This window comes from Nuphar pumila, chromosome 10, assembly GCF_984573655.1.
Source record: "Nuphar pumila chromosome 10, dmNupPumi1.hap1.1, whole genome shotgun sequence".
Classification (NCBI taxonomy): Eukaryota; Viridiplantae; Streptophyta; class Magnoliopsida; order Nymphaeales; family Nymphaeaceae; genus Nuphar; species Nuphar pumila.
The window spans coordinates 96,834,746-96,850,900 of NC_143258.1; the positions used below are offsets into that span (position 1 = coordinate 96,834,746).

At 37.9% G+C, this 16,155-nt stretch overlaps 1 protein-coding gene across 1 annotated transcript; it reads right to left on the bottom strand.

The window, feature by feature from the left end:
* Positions 1-1,961: 1,961 nt before the first annotated feature.
* On the bottom strand, positions 1,962-3,254 carry LOC149827491 (uncharacterized). Its single transcript, XM_090020332.1, has 2 exons — positions 3,030-3,254; positions 1,962-2,207 (listed from the first exon to the last, which is right to left on the bottom strand). The coding sequence occupies exons 1-2, from the start codon at positions 3,249-3,251 to the stop codon at positions 2,121-2,123; spliced, it is 309 nt and encodes a 102-aa protein (XP_089876458.1). The 5' UTR covers positions 3,252-3,254; the 3' UTR covers positions 1,962-2,120.
* Positions 3,255-16,155: the final 12,901 nt, after the last annotated feature.

Below are 16,155 nucleotides of genomic sequence, written 5' to 3' on the forward strand. Positions count from 1 at the left end.
TTCATGGTCGATATGATCTTCTGATGCAACTCTCGAAAGAGGGCATGGAAGACGTGGGTTCAATGATATTAGGGCTTTCATTCACAGTTTCAGGTTGAGGCTCTATGGAAGATTATGGAGTTTCATGGGTAGGCTCTTCAAGTACTGAATCCTGTAACAGATGTGATATGGTAATGATTTCTTGGCTTTCGACATGATCTATAGGCTTGGGCAATACAGTTCCATCCTCCTTTCCTTCAATTGATTTAAAAGAAACTATATTCTCATGAAAAATCACATCTCTACTGGTAAAACTTTGATGGTTTTCTAAATCGTACACTTTATATGCCTTTTGCACTTCTGAGTATCCAAGAAATATACAACATCAGGCTCTTGAATCAAATTTGTTTTTATTTTGGCCGGTGTCAGTTGCATAACACAATGAACCAAAAACACGAAGATGTTTATAATTTGGTCGTTTATGAAATAGTTTTTCAAAAGGCATTTTCCCCTCAAGTTTAGGTGTTGGTGTTCGATTGATTAGATAGAGTGCAGCTAGAACACACTCACTCCAAAAATGTATAGGCAAGTTTGACTGAAATCGGAGAGCTCGAGCCACTTCAAGAAGGTGTCAGTGTTTACATTCAATTACCCCATTCTGTTGGGGAGTGTAAGCACAACTATGTTGGTGTATTACATCGTTATTTTTGAAAAAAAGTTGAATCTCATTCAAAAAAAAATTTGACCCATTATCAAAACAAAAGACTTTGATTTTTTTACAAAATTGGGTCTTGACATGGCTAAATAAATCTTTGATCAGGGCAAACATTTCATACTTGTGCCTCATAAGAAAAACCCAGGTTGTTCTGGTGAAATCGTCCACTATGCTTAAAAAATAGTGTGCACCAAACAAGGTGGACTTCAAGTAGGGTCCCCATATATCACAATGAATCATGTCAAAAGCATTTTCTGTATTAATCTCACTTAAGGAAAATTTCAATCTAGTTTGTTTAGCTTTATAACAAGTATCATAGAAAAGAGAATCATCAAAGTCAAAGGCTAAATCTAAACGTGATTTTACTAATTTCATTATTGAAGATGAAGGATGTCTGAATCGCCTATGCCATAGTTCATGATTGGTTCCGGTAGTAAGACAGGCTTGATTATTATTATTTTATTATAGAAAGTACAACCTGTTTCTTTCTTCACCTTGTCCAAACATCATCTTTGACTTCATATCTTGAATAACACAAGAATTAGGATAGAAGGTTATCTAATAATTCAAAGATTTAGTCAATTAACTTACTGATAGTAGGTTTAATTTGAAAGAAGGAACACAAAGAACATGATCCACGCTAAACTAAAGAAGGAAAATTGAACCTTGATGTGATACAAGAATATATGTACCAATAGGTAACGAAATAGTTATATTACATGAAGTGAGATTATGAAACTCAAGAGACTTGGTTCCTATATGTTGATTGGCACCAGAGTCAATAACCCAAACCTGGTTAGAAGAAGTCGTGAATAAATAAGTCATACCTGCAAAGTTGGCCAATATGGGCTAGTTTTTTACAAGTGATAAGCACTACAACAGAGCAGTAGATTAGCGACGACCACCTTTCGTCGCTAATCCGTCGCTAATCCGTCGCTAACCATGTTAGCGACGGATTAGCGACAACGCGGCGACAGTATGCTTACGTCGCGAATATTTCGACGCTAACTGGCGACGGAATTATTCCGTCGCCAAGTCCGTCGCTAATTGCGACGGAATAACGAGCGCTATATTCCGTCGCCAATCCGCCGGTACTAAACGGCGACCACGGCGTGGCGACGGATTTAATTCCGTCGCTAGATTAATATGAATAGCGACGGAATCATCCGTCGCTAATCCGTCGCAAAAACGAAAAAAAATTAAAAAAAATTTATTTAAAAATTAATTACGGAGAACTGTACAATTTATATTTCCTGTACAATTTATATTTCCTGTAAATAAAAAACAAACCACACAAAAAAATTCATATAACAAGTATCTATAATAATTAATCGTTCCACCTTAAAACTAAAAAGTTTAATTATTTACAATTCAACAATTACAATTAGGAAAAATAAAAAAAATAGAACTTCTTCAACACAGTCCTCTAATCATCGCCAAGATTTTGTGCGTCTTCTTGTTCATTGTCTTTATCTGTCCCTTCAGCTCCACTACCCTGATTATCGCTAGCAGCCTACACAAGAAAAGAACAGTCAGTATTGATAAACAAAATATAATGAAATAAATTACACACTATATGTGATTCTATCATGTGCTCATGTGTGATCTAAGGCAATAAAAAAACTCTATATGTGATTCTATCATGCTCATATGTGTGCTAAGGCAGTCAAAAAATTGAATATGTGATTATAGCATGTTCATATGTGTTCTAAGGCATATAAAAAAACTCTATATGTGATTCTACCATGCTCAGATGTGCTTTAAGGCAAGCAAAAAACTATATATGTGATTCGATCATGCTCGTATGTGTGCTAAGGCAGTAAAAAAATTGAATATGTGAATATAGCATGCTCATATGTGCTCTAAGGCAGGCAAAGCCAAAAATTTTATATGTGATTCTATCATAAATGATATATAACATGTTCATATGTGTTCTAAGGCAGTTAAAAAACTCTATATGTTATTATAGCATGTTCATATGTGTGCTAAGGCAGTCAAAAAACAGAATATGTGATTATAATATGCTCATATGTGTTCTTAGGCAGTAAAAAAACTGAATATGTGATTATAGCATGCTTATGTGTTCTAATGCAATCAAAAAAACTTTATATGTGATTCTATCATGCTCATATGTGCTCTAAGACAGACAAAAAGTTAAATATATATATATGTGATTCTATCATGCTCATATGTGTGCTAAGGCAGTAAAAAAATTGAATATGTGATTATAGCATGTTCATATGTGTTCTAAGGCATCTAGAAAAACTCTATATGTGATTCTACCATGCTCAGATGTGCTTTAAGATAGTCAAAAAAACTATATATGTGATTATACCTGAGAGGGACCTGGAATCGAAGATCCCCTATCCTGAACAGCGGCCTTGATCTCATTTCGGAGAAAGGGGGCGACGGTGTATTGGAAGTAGTTATTCAGTGATTCATTAATGATCTCGCGTACATCATCACCGGAAAGAATAGTCGGCTGCTTGGAGCTTATGTCGGCGCAAGAAGTTGGTGAGCCGTAACTGGAAGAACCAATAACTGGTGAAGTGTTCATATTACTCCCAAACCCGAACACGCGACCTTTTTTGGGTTCACCTGCTGCAGTCACCCATGCTGTAGGATCAAATGATGGATGCTGAGTAGCGTCTTCACCATATCGCTCTACCATTTGTTGCTCATATGCCTCCTACAAAATAATGTTTAAAGTATTCATTAATAATTAATGATAACATTATGATGACTTGCATATATATTGCAATGATTATTAATAGAATTAATACATACCGTTGTCGTTCTCGCCTTCTCTGATACGAAGACTCCCGTGGTCTTCCGTTTATGTGTTTCTACAAACACATCTTTATATGGTACACTGCCTCCTTTTTCTGCTTCCTGCGAAGTTAAATGACAAAAGATTTAGTACACAAATTTGCAACTATACTTATAAAATTAATATTATATATTGATGAGTTACCATTTTCTTTAGGTGGCTCCCAAATGTCTTAGATCCACCTGTGTGTAGATGGGCTTCGGGCATCTTCGATCGATTTTGTGAAGCCTTCGCAGAGCGATTTTTAAATGCATCTCCCGCCCACATATCGCACATTTCATCCCAGTAATCTCTCCTGATAGTAATAGGACCATGGCCCTTCCACAGTAATGGATCATCTACTACGCCAGATGCTTTTTTTGCTGCAGTCTTCATAGTGTGCAGCATGTCTGCAAATCGATTGGCAGCCACCTTCTGCCACACCTTCCTTGCATCATTTTCTTCCACCGTAGTTGCAAAGCGATTCGAAGCCTACAAATATTTTCAGAAAGTTAGTAGACATTGCTTAAATAAATTAAATATGAAACACATTAACTATGAGGAACAACTGTATACCATGAATGAGGACCACAATCTGTCTAATACCTCCTTTGGGTACTCTTTCCATTGAGCAACTGGTCCTGGTAGATGTTGAAGAAGTGAATTCCTAATCTCCCGTACTACTTCTTGTGGCTCAAACCTCGTGCTGCACATGAATTGTTACACAGTAAATATCAATATAAAATATTTAAAAGATATGCAATAATTGAAAACAAAATACTTACGGTCGATTATCGATATACACTATTCGAATGAGTCTTCTTGTGCCAGCCTGTGAAGACCCTGTTTCCTGTGTTGGCTGTTGACTTGTGCGATCAACTGGTGTAGGTGGGTCGTATACAGGCGCAACATCATCTGTAAAAAAATACACACCAAGTTCTCAGAATGTGCATTTGAACTAATCAAGCATCTAATTAGTTATATGATATACCTATCACAGGAGCCCGTGAAGATGAAGGTTGAGCCTGGCTACTACTGGATGAGCGACCACTATAACCTCCACGAACCATATTCTAACAAATAACATATGTCATACAATACATTCAAATAATTCACATCAAGTATTACAATGCATTCAAGTCATTCACATCAAGCATTGCAATGCATTCAAATAATTCAAATCATTGACATCAAGTATTGCACTAATTCAAATCATTCGTTAATTGCATAAATTATAATACATTCAGATAAATTACAATGCATTCGAATCATTCGTATCAAGTATTACAATACATTGAAATAAAAATTTTAATCATTCACACCAAGTATTGCAATACAACTCACATCAAGTATTACAATGCATTTAAATAGAGGTTTGTAGTATAAGATTTTTTTCACTAGCTTGAGAATTCTTCCTCGTCACTAGTTTGACTTTCTTCTTCTTCTTCTTCTTCTTCTTCTTCATTGTTTGCCCATCCACTTGGTACATCATTTGGATCACATTCCTCTATGAATGTTTCATCAGCCAATGGAGATATGACATGCATATCATGCGCAACATCGTGACCATAAGCGAAGTCACAGACATCATCTGATTGATAGTAATCACTGTCTTCAGCTAACTCATCTTCTTGTAACTGATCATACTCGGGGTATAGTTTGGATTTCACCTTGCAAACTGCCCACCATTCATTTCTATCTGACTTTTTTATACTCGGATATGAAGTATAATAAACTTGTTGAGCTTGCGAGGCTAATATGAATGGTTCATATGTTCCAAACCTGGATTTATGATTCACCTCCACAATGCCTGAAGCTTTGTCGAGTCTTGTTGCAGTTGGATCAAACCAATGACACTTGAATACCGTAACCCTGTTATTCATGCCTAAGTAAGTCAACTCCATTATTTCCTCTATAACACCGTAGTAATCATGTTCATTTTCACCGTAGCTGCTACCCTTGACACACACGCCACTATTTATCGTTGATTTGTTTATACCGTAGTCTTTTGTATGGAATCGATAACCATTTACGATATACCCGTTGTAGCATTGCACAACTTTGGTCGGACCATTTTCTAAATCACATATTCCTTGATCTTTAACATCACCATGGCGAACCTACGCACAGACATAAACAATTATTGTGATCACGATCAATTAAGTAACTTAGTGTTGTTTATAAGTACAAAATTTATGTTAGCTTCTTTACCAACTGTTTCAACCACTCCACAAACTTAGTTTCACGTTCTTTTTGTACTTCTGCATTAGTGAGATGTGAAACTTTGCTTTGCAACTCCAGATCAACTCCAGACCAATTCTGGTCTTTTACATATTAATTTTAAATCCATACGGGCCTTCGGATTATCCTTCGTTTTTTCTTTAATATTCATTACTGTATTGAACACATTATCAAACACATTTTTCTCTACATGCATCACATCCAAATTATGTCGTATCAATAGGGTCGGCCAATACGGTAGTTCCCAAAAAATAGATTTTTTCGTCCAATTGTGTTCCTTCCCAAATCCACGGAAGGGTGTAGGACTGCGGGCATCTGTTAATACATCTGGAAAGTATCGCAATCTTCTTAAAATCTCTATGCCAGACAATCTTGAGGATGGACCTTCCATTTCAGTTGTGCCTGCTGTAAATGCATTCTTTTGACGTCGGAACGGATGATCGCTGGGTAGAAATCGACGATGGCAATCAAACCAGCAAGGCTTCCTTCCATGCCTCAATCTAAAAGCTTTGGAATCCTCCATGCAGTACGGACAAGCCAACCTCCCATGTGTGCTCCAACCAGATAACATACCATATGCAGGGAAGTCACTGATTGTCCATAGAACAGCGGCCTTCATGTTGAAATTTTGTTTTTTGTGGGCATCATACGTGGTAACACCGTCATCCCACAGTACTTTTAATTCATCAATCAATGGCCTTAGATATACATCAAGATTTTGGCCAGGTGAGGTCGGACCAGGGATCAACAGAGACAAGAAAAGATTTGGACGTTTCATACACAAGCTTGGTGGAAGGTTGTATGGAGTTACAAATACTGGCCAGCATGAGTATGGAGTTGATCTACCCCCAAATGGATTAAATCCATCTGTACATAGACCGAGTCTAACATTTCGCACTTCCATTGCGAAGTTCTGATGAGTACGATCAAAGTGCTTCCAAGCTTCAGCGTCAACAGGATGCGTGATCTTGTTTTCATCGTGTCGAACTTTATTTGCATGCCATCTCATGTGTTTAGCTGTCTTTGAAGACATATACAATCGCTGCAATCTAGGAGTGATAGGAAAGTAGCGGAGCGACTTGTATGAAACTTCCTTTGATCTCGTGCTACCATTGCCTCTTGTCTTTGGCTTGAACCGAGGATGCCCACATGACGGGCATGATATGTCGTTTTCCTGCTCCTTGAAATACAACATGCAGTGATTTGGACAAGCATCAATCTTTTTGTAACCCATACCTAGAGCGTTGACCATAACTTTCGCACGATAGAAATTTTGTGGCAATTTCTCATCTTTAGGCAACATACTCTTCACAATCATGCACAAACGGTCAAAACATGATTGACTCAAATTATACTCGGACTTCAAATTCATTAGTTGAAGAACTGCAGACAAGATAGTGTGACTCTCACAACCGTTCCAAAGTGGCTCATCAGCATCTCTAAGTAAATCATAAAATCTACTAGCTGCATCGTTTGGTGATTCTTCATCTACGACAGTTCTTACATCACTAGAACTCATAGCAGAACCCAGTTCTGTTCCTGCAGCATCAAATATCAAATTCGTATATGGATTATCGTGCACCACATTCACCCGTGCATCAAAATCGTTTCTAAATTCTTCTCCATGAAACGTCCAGTTCTGATAATCACTCACAAAACCCTTCCTGTATAGGTGATGTCTAACGCCATGAGGTTCTACAAATCGATTATTCTTACAAATCTTGCAGGGACACCTAATCCGACCTGTGGGATCTACCGTACTGACACTTGCCGTTGCAAATTCAATAAAACTGTCGACACCATCCATATATTCATGCGATAACTCATTGTCTACTATCCTACGGTACATCCATTCACGGTTTGCAGTCATTCTGTCGTATGATGTTACGAATAGTATCCTAACCAGTTAAAAGAGAACCATCAGAATACTATGATGAAGAAAATATCAAATTTATCATGCAATATATGATGTCATACAATCACAAGAATTATGATGCATGCATTGATAACTTAAAATTTTCATGTGCAAACTATTCATGACACGATACATTCATTTGAAGCATGCTTTCAGTATACAATTTCACATGGAAGACATAATCAAATTGAAAGTAACTACATGTAAGCATGGATACAATCACATCAAACATTGCAATACATCGAAATAATTCATATCAAACAAATATCAAACATGTACCTGCAGCAAACACACTTCAATATCCCACTAACTACTACCATGCATAGCATGGACTCCGTACTCCAAAAATAAGAACACTTCCATATTCATACATTAAAATCATGCTCAGCATGATCTCCGAACTCCAACAAAGTAGTCATAGATATCAACAACTAAGTGAGTGTGTGAACAATAAAGTGTTATATTCAATAAATTAAATAACATGTGATGCGCTTGCATCACTTACTCACCACGGGTATTTACCCAATTTGCATTGTTTTTGTCACTTACTTACCACGGGTGGCGGGGCACAAGCAAGTTCTGTTGAGAAATCTGCAAAAAAAAATGATGTTTTAAAATGAAGTCACCATGAAATTATTCGACCATATTAAATCATAAAACCTTAAAATACAAGAAAATAAATTATAAATAAACCAAAACATCATAAACTATAAGAAAAATAAACCATAAAATTAAATAAAAAAGCCACAATTTAAACCTTAATCAAACAAGGAAAAAACCTGCCAAAATCAAATACAAAAAAATCCTTCATCAAATTAACTAAAAAGTATTAATTAAAAAAATGTGATTTAAATCCCTAATTATAGAAAATAAAAATAAAAACTCTAAATAAATAAAAAAAACCTAATCAAATTAACTATAAAAGCCTTAATTAAAAAATTTTGATTTAAAGTCCTAACCAAATTAACTAAAAATCCTTAATTAAAAAAATTATGATTCAAATCCCTAATCATAGAAAATAAAAATAAAAGCTCTAATCAAATCCAAGAAAACCCTAATCAAATTAACTATAAAATGCCCTAATTTTTAAATTTTGATTCAAAGCCCTAATAAAACAAAATCAAATAAAAAACCCTAATTAAATTAACTACAAATAGCCTTAATTTAAGAAATTTGATTCAATTGCTTAATAAATGAAAATCAAAATAAAAAATCCTAATCAATGAAAATCAAAGAAAACTAAACAATAAAAATAAAATAAAAACCCTAATTTCTGAAAAAAGAAAAAAAAGAGCAAGAAACCAGGGGGTCGACCCCCGGCCGGACACGGCAGGGGGTCGACCCCCGGCCGGACATCAAAAGGGGTTGACCCCCTGCCGGACAAGGCAGGGGGTTGACCCCTGGCCGGAGACGGCAAGGGGGTCGACCCCGGCCGGACAAGGCAGGGGGTTGACCCCCTGCCGGACATCAAAAGGGGTTGACCCCCTGCCGGGGTTGACCCCCTGCCGGACACGGCGGGGGGTCGACCCCCGGCCGGACATGGCGGGGGGTCGACCCCCCCCCCCCCGGCCGGACACGGCAGGGGGTCGACCCCCTACCAGGGTTGACCCCCGGCCGGACACGGCAGAGGGTCGACCACCTACCGGGGTCGACCGCCTGGCAGAGTCGACCCCCTGCCGGAAAACGCAGGGGGTCGACCGCCTGGCAGAGTCGACCCCCTGCCGGAAAACGCAGGGGGTCGACCGCCTGGCAGAGTCGACCCCCTGCCGGAAAAAGCAGGGGGTCGACCTCCAATCCATTTACGTACCTGCGGTTGCTCCGGGCAGCGACGGCGGCAGCGGAAGGTTGACGGAAGGAAGAGGGCGGCAGGAGGGAGAGGGCGGCGGGCGGGAGCAGCGAAAGGAGAAAGGAAAAAGAGGGCTGGGATTAGGGGTAATGCGACATATAGCGACGGCTTAGCGACGGATTAATTCCGTCGCTAAGCCATCATAATTCAAAAAACAAAAAAGGCGACAGAAAATATTTCGTCGCCTAGGCCGTCGCTATGTTGCGACGGAATCTTAGCCGTCGCAATTCCGTCGCTAACTGTCGTATTTATTGCGACAAAACATTCTCTCGCAAAATCCGTCGCTACTTAGCGACGGATTTTGCGAGGGAATGTTTTCTGTCGCTAGTTTCGTAAAATTCTACAAATATAGCGATGGATTCATTTCTCTCGTTAATCTGTCGCTAAGTAGCGACGATATAACTCCGTCGCTAAATTCCGTCGCTAATCAACTATTTTTTTGTAGTGAAGAGTTTATGATACTCGTCCATAGTGAATGCAGGAGCAATATTGCTTAACTCATCACCCTTACCAGTACCGCTATGCGTATCTGTTGACGTGGTCTGAAGATCGTTGCATAAGGATGTCGTAGCAGTGCTAGGTTTAAAATTCGGGTCATATAGCCAGTGACCTGGAGAATAGCCTATCAACTTGAAGCATTTTTCTTTGAAGTGACCATCTCCATTGCAATAGCTACACACGGGTCAATTTTGATAGTTATTTCTGAATTTCTGGAATCGAGCTTCTTTGAACTTCCTTCTTCTTATTCAATTCTGAAATCGTATTTAATTCTTGATGGGGCTGAATGCTTCTTATAATGCAATAAGAGGTCAGATCCTCTTACTTGAACCCTTGCCCAATGTAACTAAGGCATATGCACTGGTACTCCAAGAAGAAAAACAACATGAAGCCAAGTTCATAATGCCAGTTAATGGTCAATCAGGTACGATCTTAGTCGTGTCCTATGGTAATAACCCCAGCCATGAGTCGACAACTCGAGTTCAGAAATTTAGAAATAACCGAAAAAATTGACCTGTGTGTAGTCATTGCAATGGAGTTGATCACCTCAAAGAAAAGTGTTTCAAGCTGATAAGCTACCCTCCAGGTCATCGGCTATATGACCCAAATTTTAAACCTTGCACTGCCGCAACATCTGTTTGCAATGATTCTTAGACCACTCCAACGGATACGTATAGCATTAATGATAAGGCTGATGGGTTAAGAGACAACTCATTTAGAGTTTAGAATTATTTAGAATTCTGAATGTCAGAGAGTACCGACTGCATATCAGAAGTCCGACTTCGGTTGGGCATATGAGAAGTCTGGCTTATTAAGAGTTCTAATATTTGACTGTTGGTTATTCTTTATCCATATCATAAATCGTTGCTCATCGAGCCACATTTGCATATTGGTACTTGAGAATACGAGCTAAGTTCGTCCCATAAAGATTCTATTTTGGTAAAATAAGTGGCAACTGACATTGTTTCTTGTTGCAGGCAACAAATAGAACTTTGGATCTGATAGATCCGTGGTGCCAGACTTTGAGTATATCGTTCTTATAGATCCCTCCACACCTCGTGGGCGGTGGAAGAATAAATAACACTATCGGCAATATCCTTACTTACTGAGTTCAAAATCCAGGACAATATCATATTATTGCAACAGAACCAAGCCGGGTGATTGATCGTTCCTACTTCAAGTTAGATGATAAAACCGTCAATAAAATCGAGATTATTTTTTGCACTAAGGGCCATCATCGTGGCTCTACTCCAAGTGTCATAGTTATCTCTGGTCAACTGTTGTGAAACTAAGACGTGGGGATTATTAGAGTGATGAATGAAGAAGGGATTAGAAGTATCCTGACCTGATTTTGTCTTGAGAGATATATCCTTCGAACTTTCTTCTTCTTGCGTCATTGATGCGATGACAAAATCTCAGCCTTAGTGATGTCGCTCTGGTACCATATGAATATTGACTCACACAGAGAAGAGACACAGAATAAAAAAATGTATGTGCTATTAAACTTGAAAACTTTGTTACATCCGACTTCTACATATAGCTATTTATAATAAAACTACAAAGCATCACACATCTTGAACTCTTGCAGGACTACACCTCTTGAACTCTTTCACGATAACAATGCCCAACAATTTCTGATAAGGATAAAGAATAACCAACAGTCTAATATTAGAACTCTTAATAAGCCAGACTTCTCATATGCCCAACTGAAGTCGGACTTCTGATATGCAGTCGGTACTCTCTGACATTCAGAATTCTAAATAATTTTGAACTCTACATGAGTTGTCTGTTAACACAAATGAATAAGGAGTTCATAATTCTTACGTGAATTCATTACTGGATCCAGAGGCGAGTCAAAATAAGCAAATTATGCATAGAACGGATTTGATAAGAAATACCATTCCTGAAAATGAGAGTAGTTTTGCATCCCATAAGCTGGTACTGAAGATGAGACATCCTTAGTAGTCCTCCATACACAGTTTGCATCATGCTCCCAAATTAGGTACATGCCCAAGTAAGGTGAAAGCAATGGGTTGCACTGGTAACCAAACACTATCTCAACTATAGTTGTGACTTGGCTATCACATTTCAGTATAAACACTGAGCTCTTTTGATCATTGATTTGTAAGCCTGCTAGGGTTGAAAAGGTTTGAAGCAATAGCCATATTTTTGCTATTTGACTAACCGTTGTAGAGCCAATGTCATCTGCGAATTGATGCATTAGGACCAGTTGAGAATTTGGCAGTTTGACTGTATCAATGAATCTCTCTTGCCTTACTAAAAAGTGCTGCCAACCCCTCACACACCAAGTTAAATAGAATGGGTGATAATGAACATCCCTGACAAAGCCCTTTAGAGGTTTTGAATGGCGCGCCCTCTTGACCATTGATACTAAGAAAATTGATGCAGATGATACGATTTCTCTCATCTATAACATCCAACGAGGGTCGAATCACGCGAATTCCAAAATGGAGAATAATAATTGCCGATCCAATGAGTCAAACTCCCTGTGAACATCGATTTTGAGGAGAAAATTGGTTGCATGGAACATATAGCATAATGAATGACTTCATTGGCAATTATGACACATTCTTGTGTGTTGTCTTTTTGTAAATGCATATTATGAGGGTGATAGAATCTGCGGCATGAGTGACCTTAATCTGATCCACAAAACCTTGGTCAACACTTTGTATATACTCCCAATCAGTGCTTTAGGCTCGAACCACATAATGTCCTCTTTGTGGATTAAAATGAGATACGAACAAGAAAGTAATCATCAACAGCTTAGCAGAACCATGGAATTCCTGAAAGAACTGAAATAGATCCTCTTGGTAGCCTTCCCAAAAATATCTATAAAAGTTTGACGAGAACCCATTCAAACCCGATGCCTTGTCGCAGCTGATTCCCAAATTGCTTGTCTGATTTCTTTCATAGAGAATGGGAGTTCGATTCTCTTTGCTTGATCATTTACGCGGTTGAAGGTGCCTAAGCATAGGTGCGCTCTGTTCTCTTACATGTCCTAGATATTTTAGAAGAATGTTGCAGCGGACCTTCAAAGAGCCAGTTTTTCACTCTGAGCAACTTGATGGTGTTCATATTACGCCTCGTAGATGCTTGAGTGTTAAAAAATCTTATGTTGTAATCATCTTCATTTAACCATGTACTCTGGAGCGCTGCCTCCGTATAGTCCATCCCTAATTCGCCACTATGGACTCTCTAATGATATTGATAAGATTTGAACATTAATTCTTGTGTGTCTCCTGCATTGGCTTTCAAGTCAGCAAGTTGACTCTCTCAATTTTGGATTTCCTTATTTCTTCTTCGACCTTCCTCCCTTGACCATTCTCGTAGTGCAGCACGCAGATTTGTTAGATTCCTTCATAATATGTAAACTGCAAACTCGCCCTGCACTGGTTGATGAGGGACAAGAACGGTCGAGTGTGCATCCACCATTTTTTTTAATAGATAGATCTGCTTTGATACATGATTCCAACATGGTAGTTCTATGGTCCGACATAGCATAGCAGGGGTGTTGCAGTTATGCAGTGCAGATGATGACTCAACGAGGGTTGGCCGTTCTTGGTTGTTGGACCACGACAAATGAATCCTCCCATATGCAACCCACACAACTCTGAATCATTCACGAATTTATGTAAGTATCCAAATTCCCAATATTTGAACCCAGTAACCATCTACCGAAGGATGCACATGTATGCACTTTGAATCTTCTGTGCAGGGCTGCTTTTGCATGCGCCCTGTTCTTGGGACTCTGCAACAGGTGTTTATACGCACGCTTGGAGCCATTGATTCGACTCGAAGAACGATGAGGCCATGATTATTGGTTCCAACGAAGAACCGACTCGCCTGAGAACCACCAGATTCCGACAGGGAGGAGGAAGAGTACGTACCACTGCGCCACAAGAAGGAAATTTTCAATGCATAGGGATCCACATAGAGAACGTGAAAACCACACAAGACATTTTCCTTCGTATCCTGAGTTGAAACTTCTGAGAAGAATGACACTCTACGGTTTGGTGTTGCAGTTTTGGCATTTTTCGGATGCCAAGTGAGATTTGGACTGTTTTCAACCACGAATAGGCCGCATATATAACAAGTTTTTCCCTCGATGGAAATTGTGAGCGGTGCAGAAACCACATAACCAATCACCCGCTATAGCCAGGGGCCTTGCCCTCTCTCTCTCCCTTTGGTTCTCGAGTTTTTGAGTTTAAAACTCATAAACTTAATTAAACGAGGGAAGGGACCACACCACTTTTTTTGTTTTGCTTTTTATAGTCAAGCTGTGTTGGCAGACCCCTACCAGTTAAACGTAGAAAACTAAAGTCACTATATAATCACTTTGTATAATAGCTAATATAATTAGATGTTAAACCAAAAAATTAGATTTACAATAATTGAATACCACTTGGAATCTCCCAAACCATGGGTGGGGTGCGTCCAATGTACACAAATATCTTTTGTAATTTGGTTGTGAAGAAAGAGGGGAGACTAGCAATAAAGTGAAGAACATTAACATAATTCAGATATGTGTTCTAAAGCTGACAAAAAAAAATCATAGTGATTCAATCATGCATATATGTATTCTAAGGTTGTCAAAAAAATGTCATAGTGATTCAAGCATGCATATATGAATTATAAGGCTGTCAAATAAATGTGTTATGTATCACAATCATGCATATATGTATTTTAAGGCCATCAAAAAACTTTCATAGTAATTCAATCATGCATATATGTGTTATAAAGCAGTCAAAAAACTTTCATAATGATGAAATCATTCTTATATGTGTTCTAAGGTTGTCAAAAAACTTTTATAGTAATCTAATCATGCATATATGTGTTATAAGGCAATCAAAAAACTTTCATAGTGATGAAATCATGCTTATATGTGTTATAAGGCAGTCAAAAAACTTTCATAGTGATGAAATCATGCTTATATGTGTTCTAAAGTAGTAAAAAAACTTTCATAGTGATGGAATCATGTTTATATGTGTTCTAAGGTTGTCAAAAAACTTTCATAGTAATTCAATCATGCATATATGTATTATAAGGCAGTCAAAAAACTTTTATAGTGATGAACTCATTCTTATATGTGTTTTAAGGTTGTCATAAAACTTTTATAGTAATTCAATCATGCATATATGTGTTGTATGACAGTCAAAAAACTTTCATAGTGATGAAATCATGCTTATATGTGTTCTAAGGTTGTCAAAAAACTTTTATAGTAATTCAATCATGCATATATGTGTTATAAGACAGTCAAAAAACTTTTATAGTGATGAAATCATGCTTATATATGTTCTAAGGTTGTCCAAAAATATTTCATAGTGATTCAATCGTGCATATATGTGTTATAAGATTGTCAAAAAATTTATAGTGATTCAATCATGCATACATGTGTTCTAATGCTAGCAATAAAAATTCATAGTGATTCAATCATTCATACATGACTGGCACCAAAGCTTATGTTGAATGCAAACGAAGTTCCCATGTCCCAAAAAAAGTTGCACAACTCATTATGAATAAGGTTGGGAATGACTTCATGTAAAAGGTCATGCATTGTGTCCTAAAGAAGCTGTCAGAAACCATCCCAAGAAACAACAAGGTCAATCGGACGGTGGGAGTTGATGCTGGCGGGAGAACTCTGAGAGCCCTGACTGCATGAGGCAACGACTGGTGTGATGTTCATGTTACTCTCAAACCAAACACATGACCCTTTTTTGGTTCACCAGTTGCAGTCACCCATGCTGTAGGATCAAAAGGTAGATGCTGAGTGGAGTCATCGTCATATCGCTCTACTATCTGTTGCTCATATGACTCATATAAAGTAATGATTACAGTAGGAATTAATAATTAAGAATTAAAATATTTATGATAATATAAATCATGGTAACTTGTATATTACAATATTTATTAATACAATAAATACATACCATTGTCGCTCTTGCCTTCTTTGATACGAACTCTCCCATGCTCTTACGTTTGTATGCTTCAACAAACACATCCTTTTAAGACACAATGCCTCTTTTTTTGGCTTCCTATTAGGTTAAATGATAAAAAAATCAATTAGACAGTACGCTCAAATACTTATAAATTTGATAATATATATATATATTGATGAGTTACCATTTTCTTCT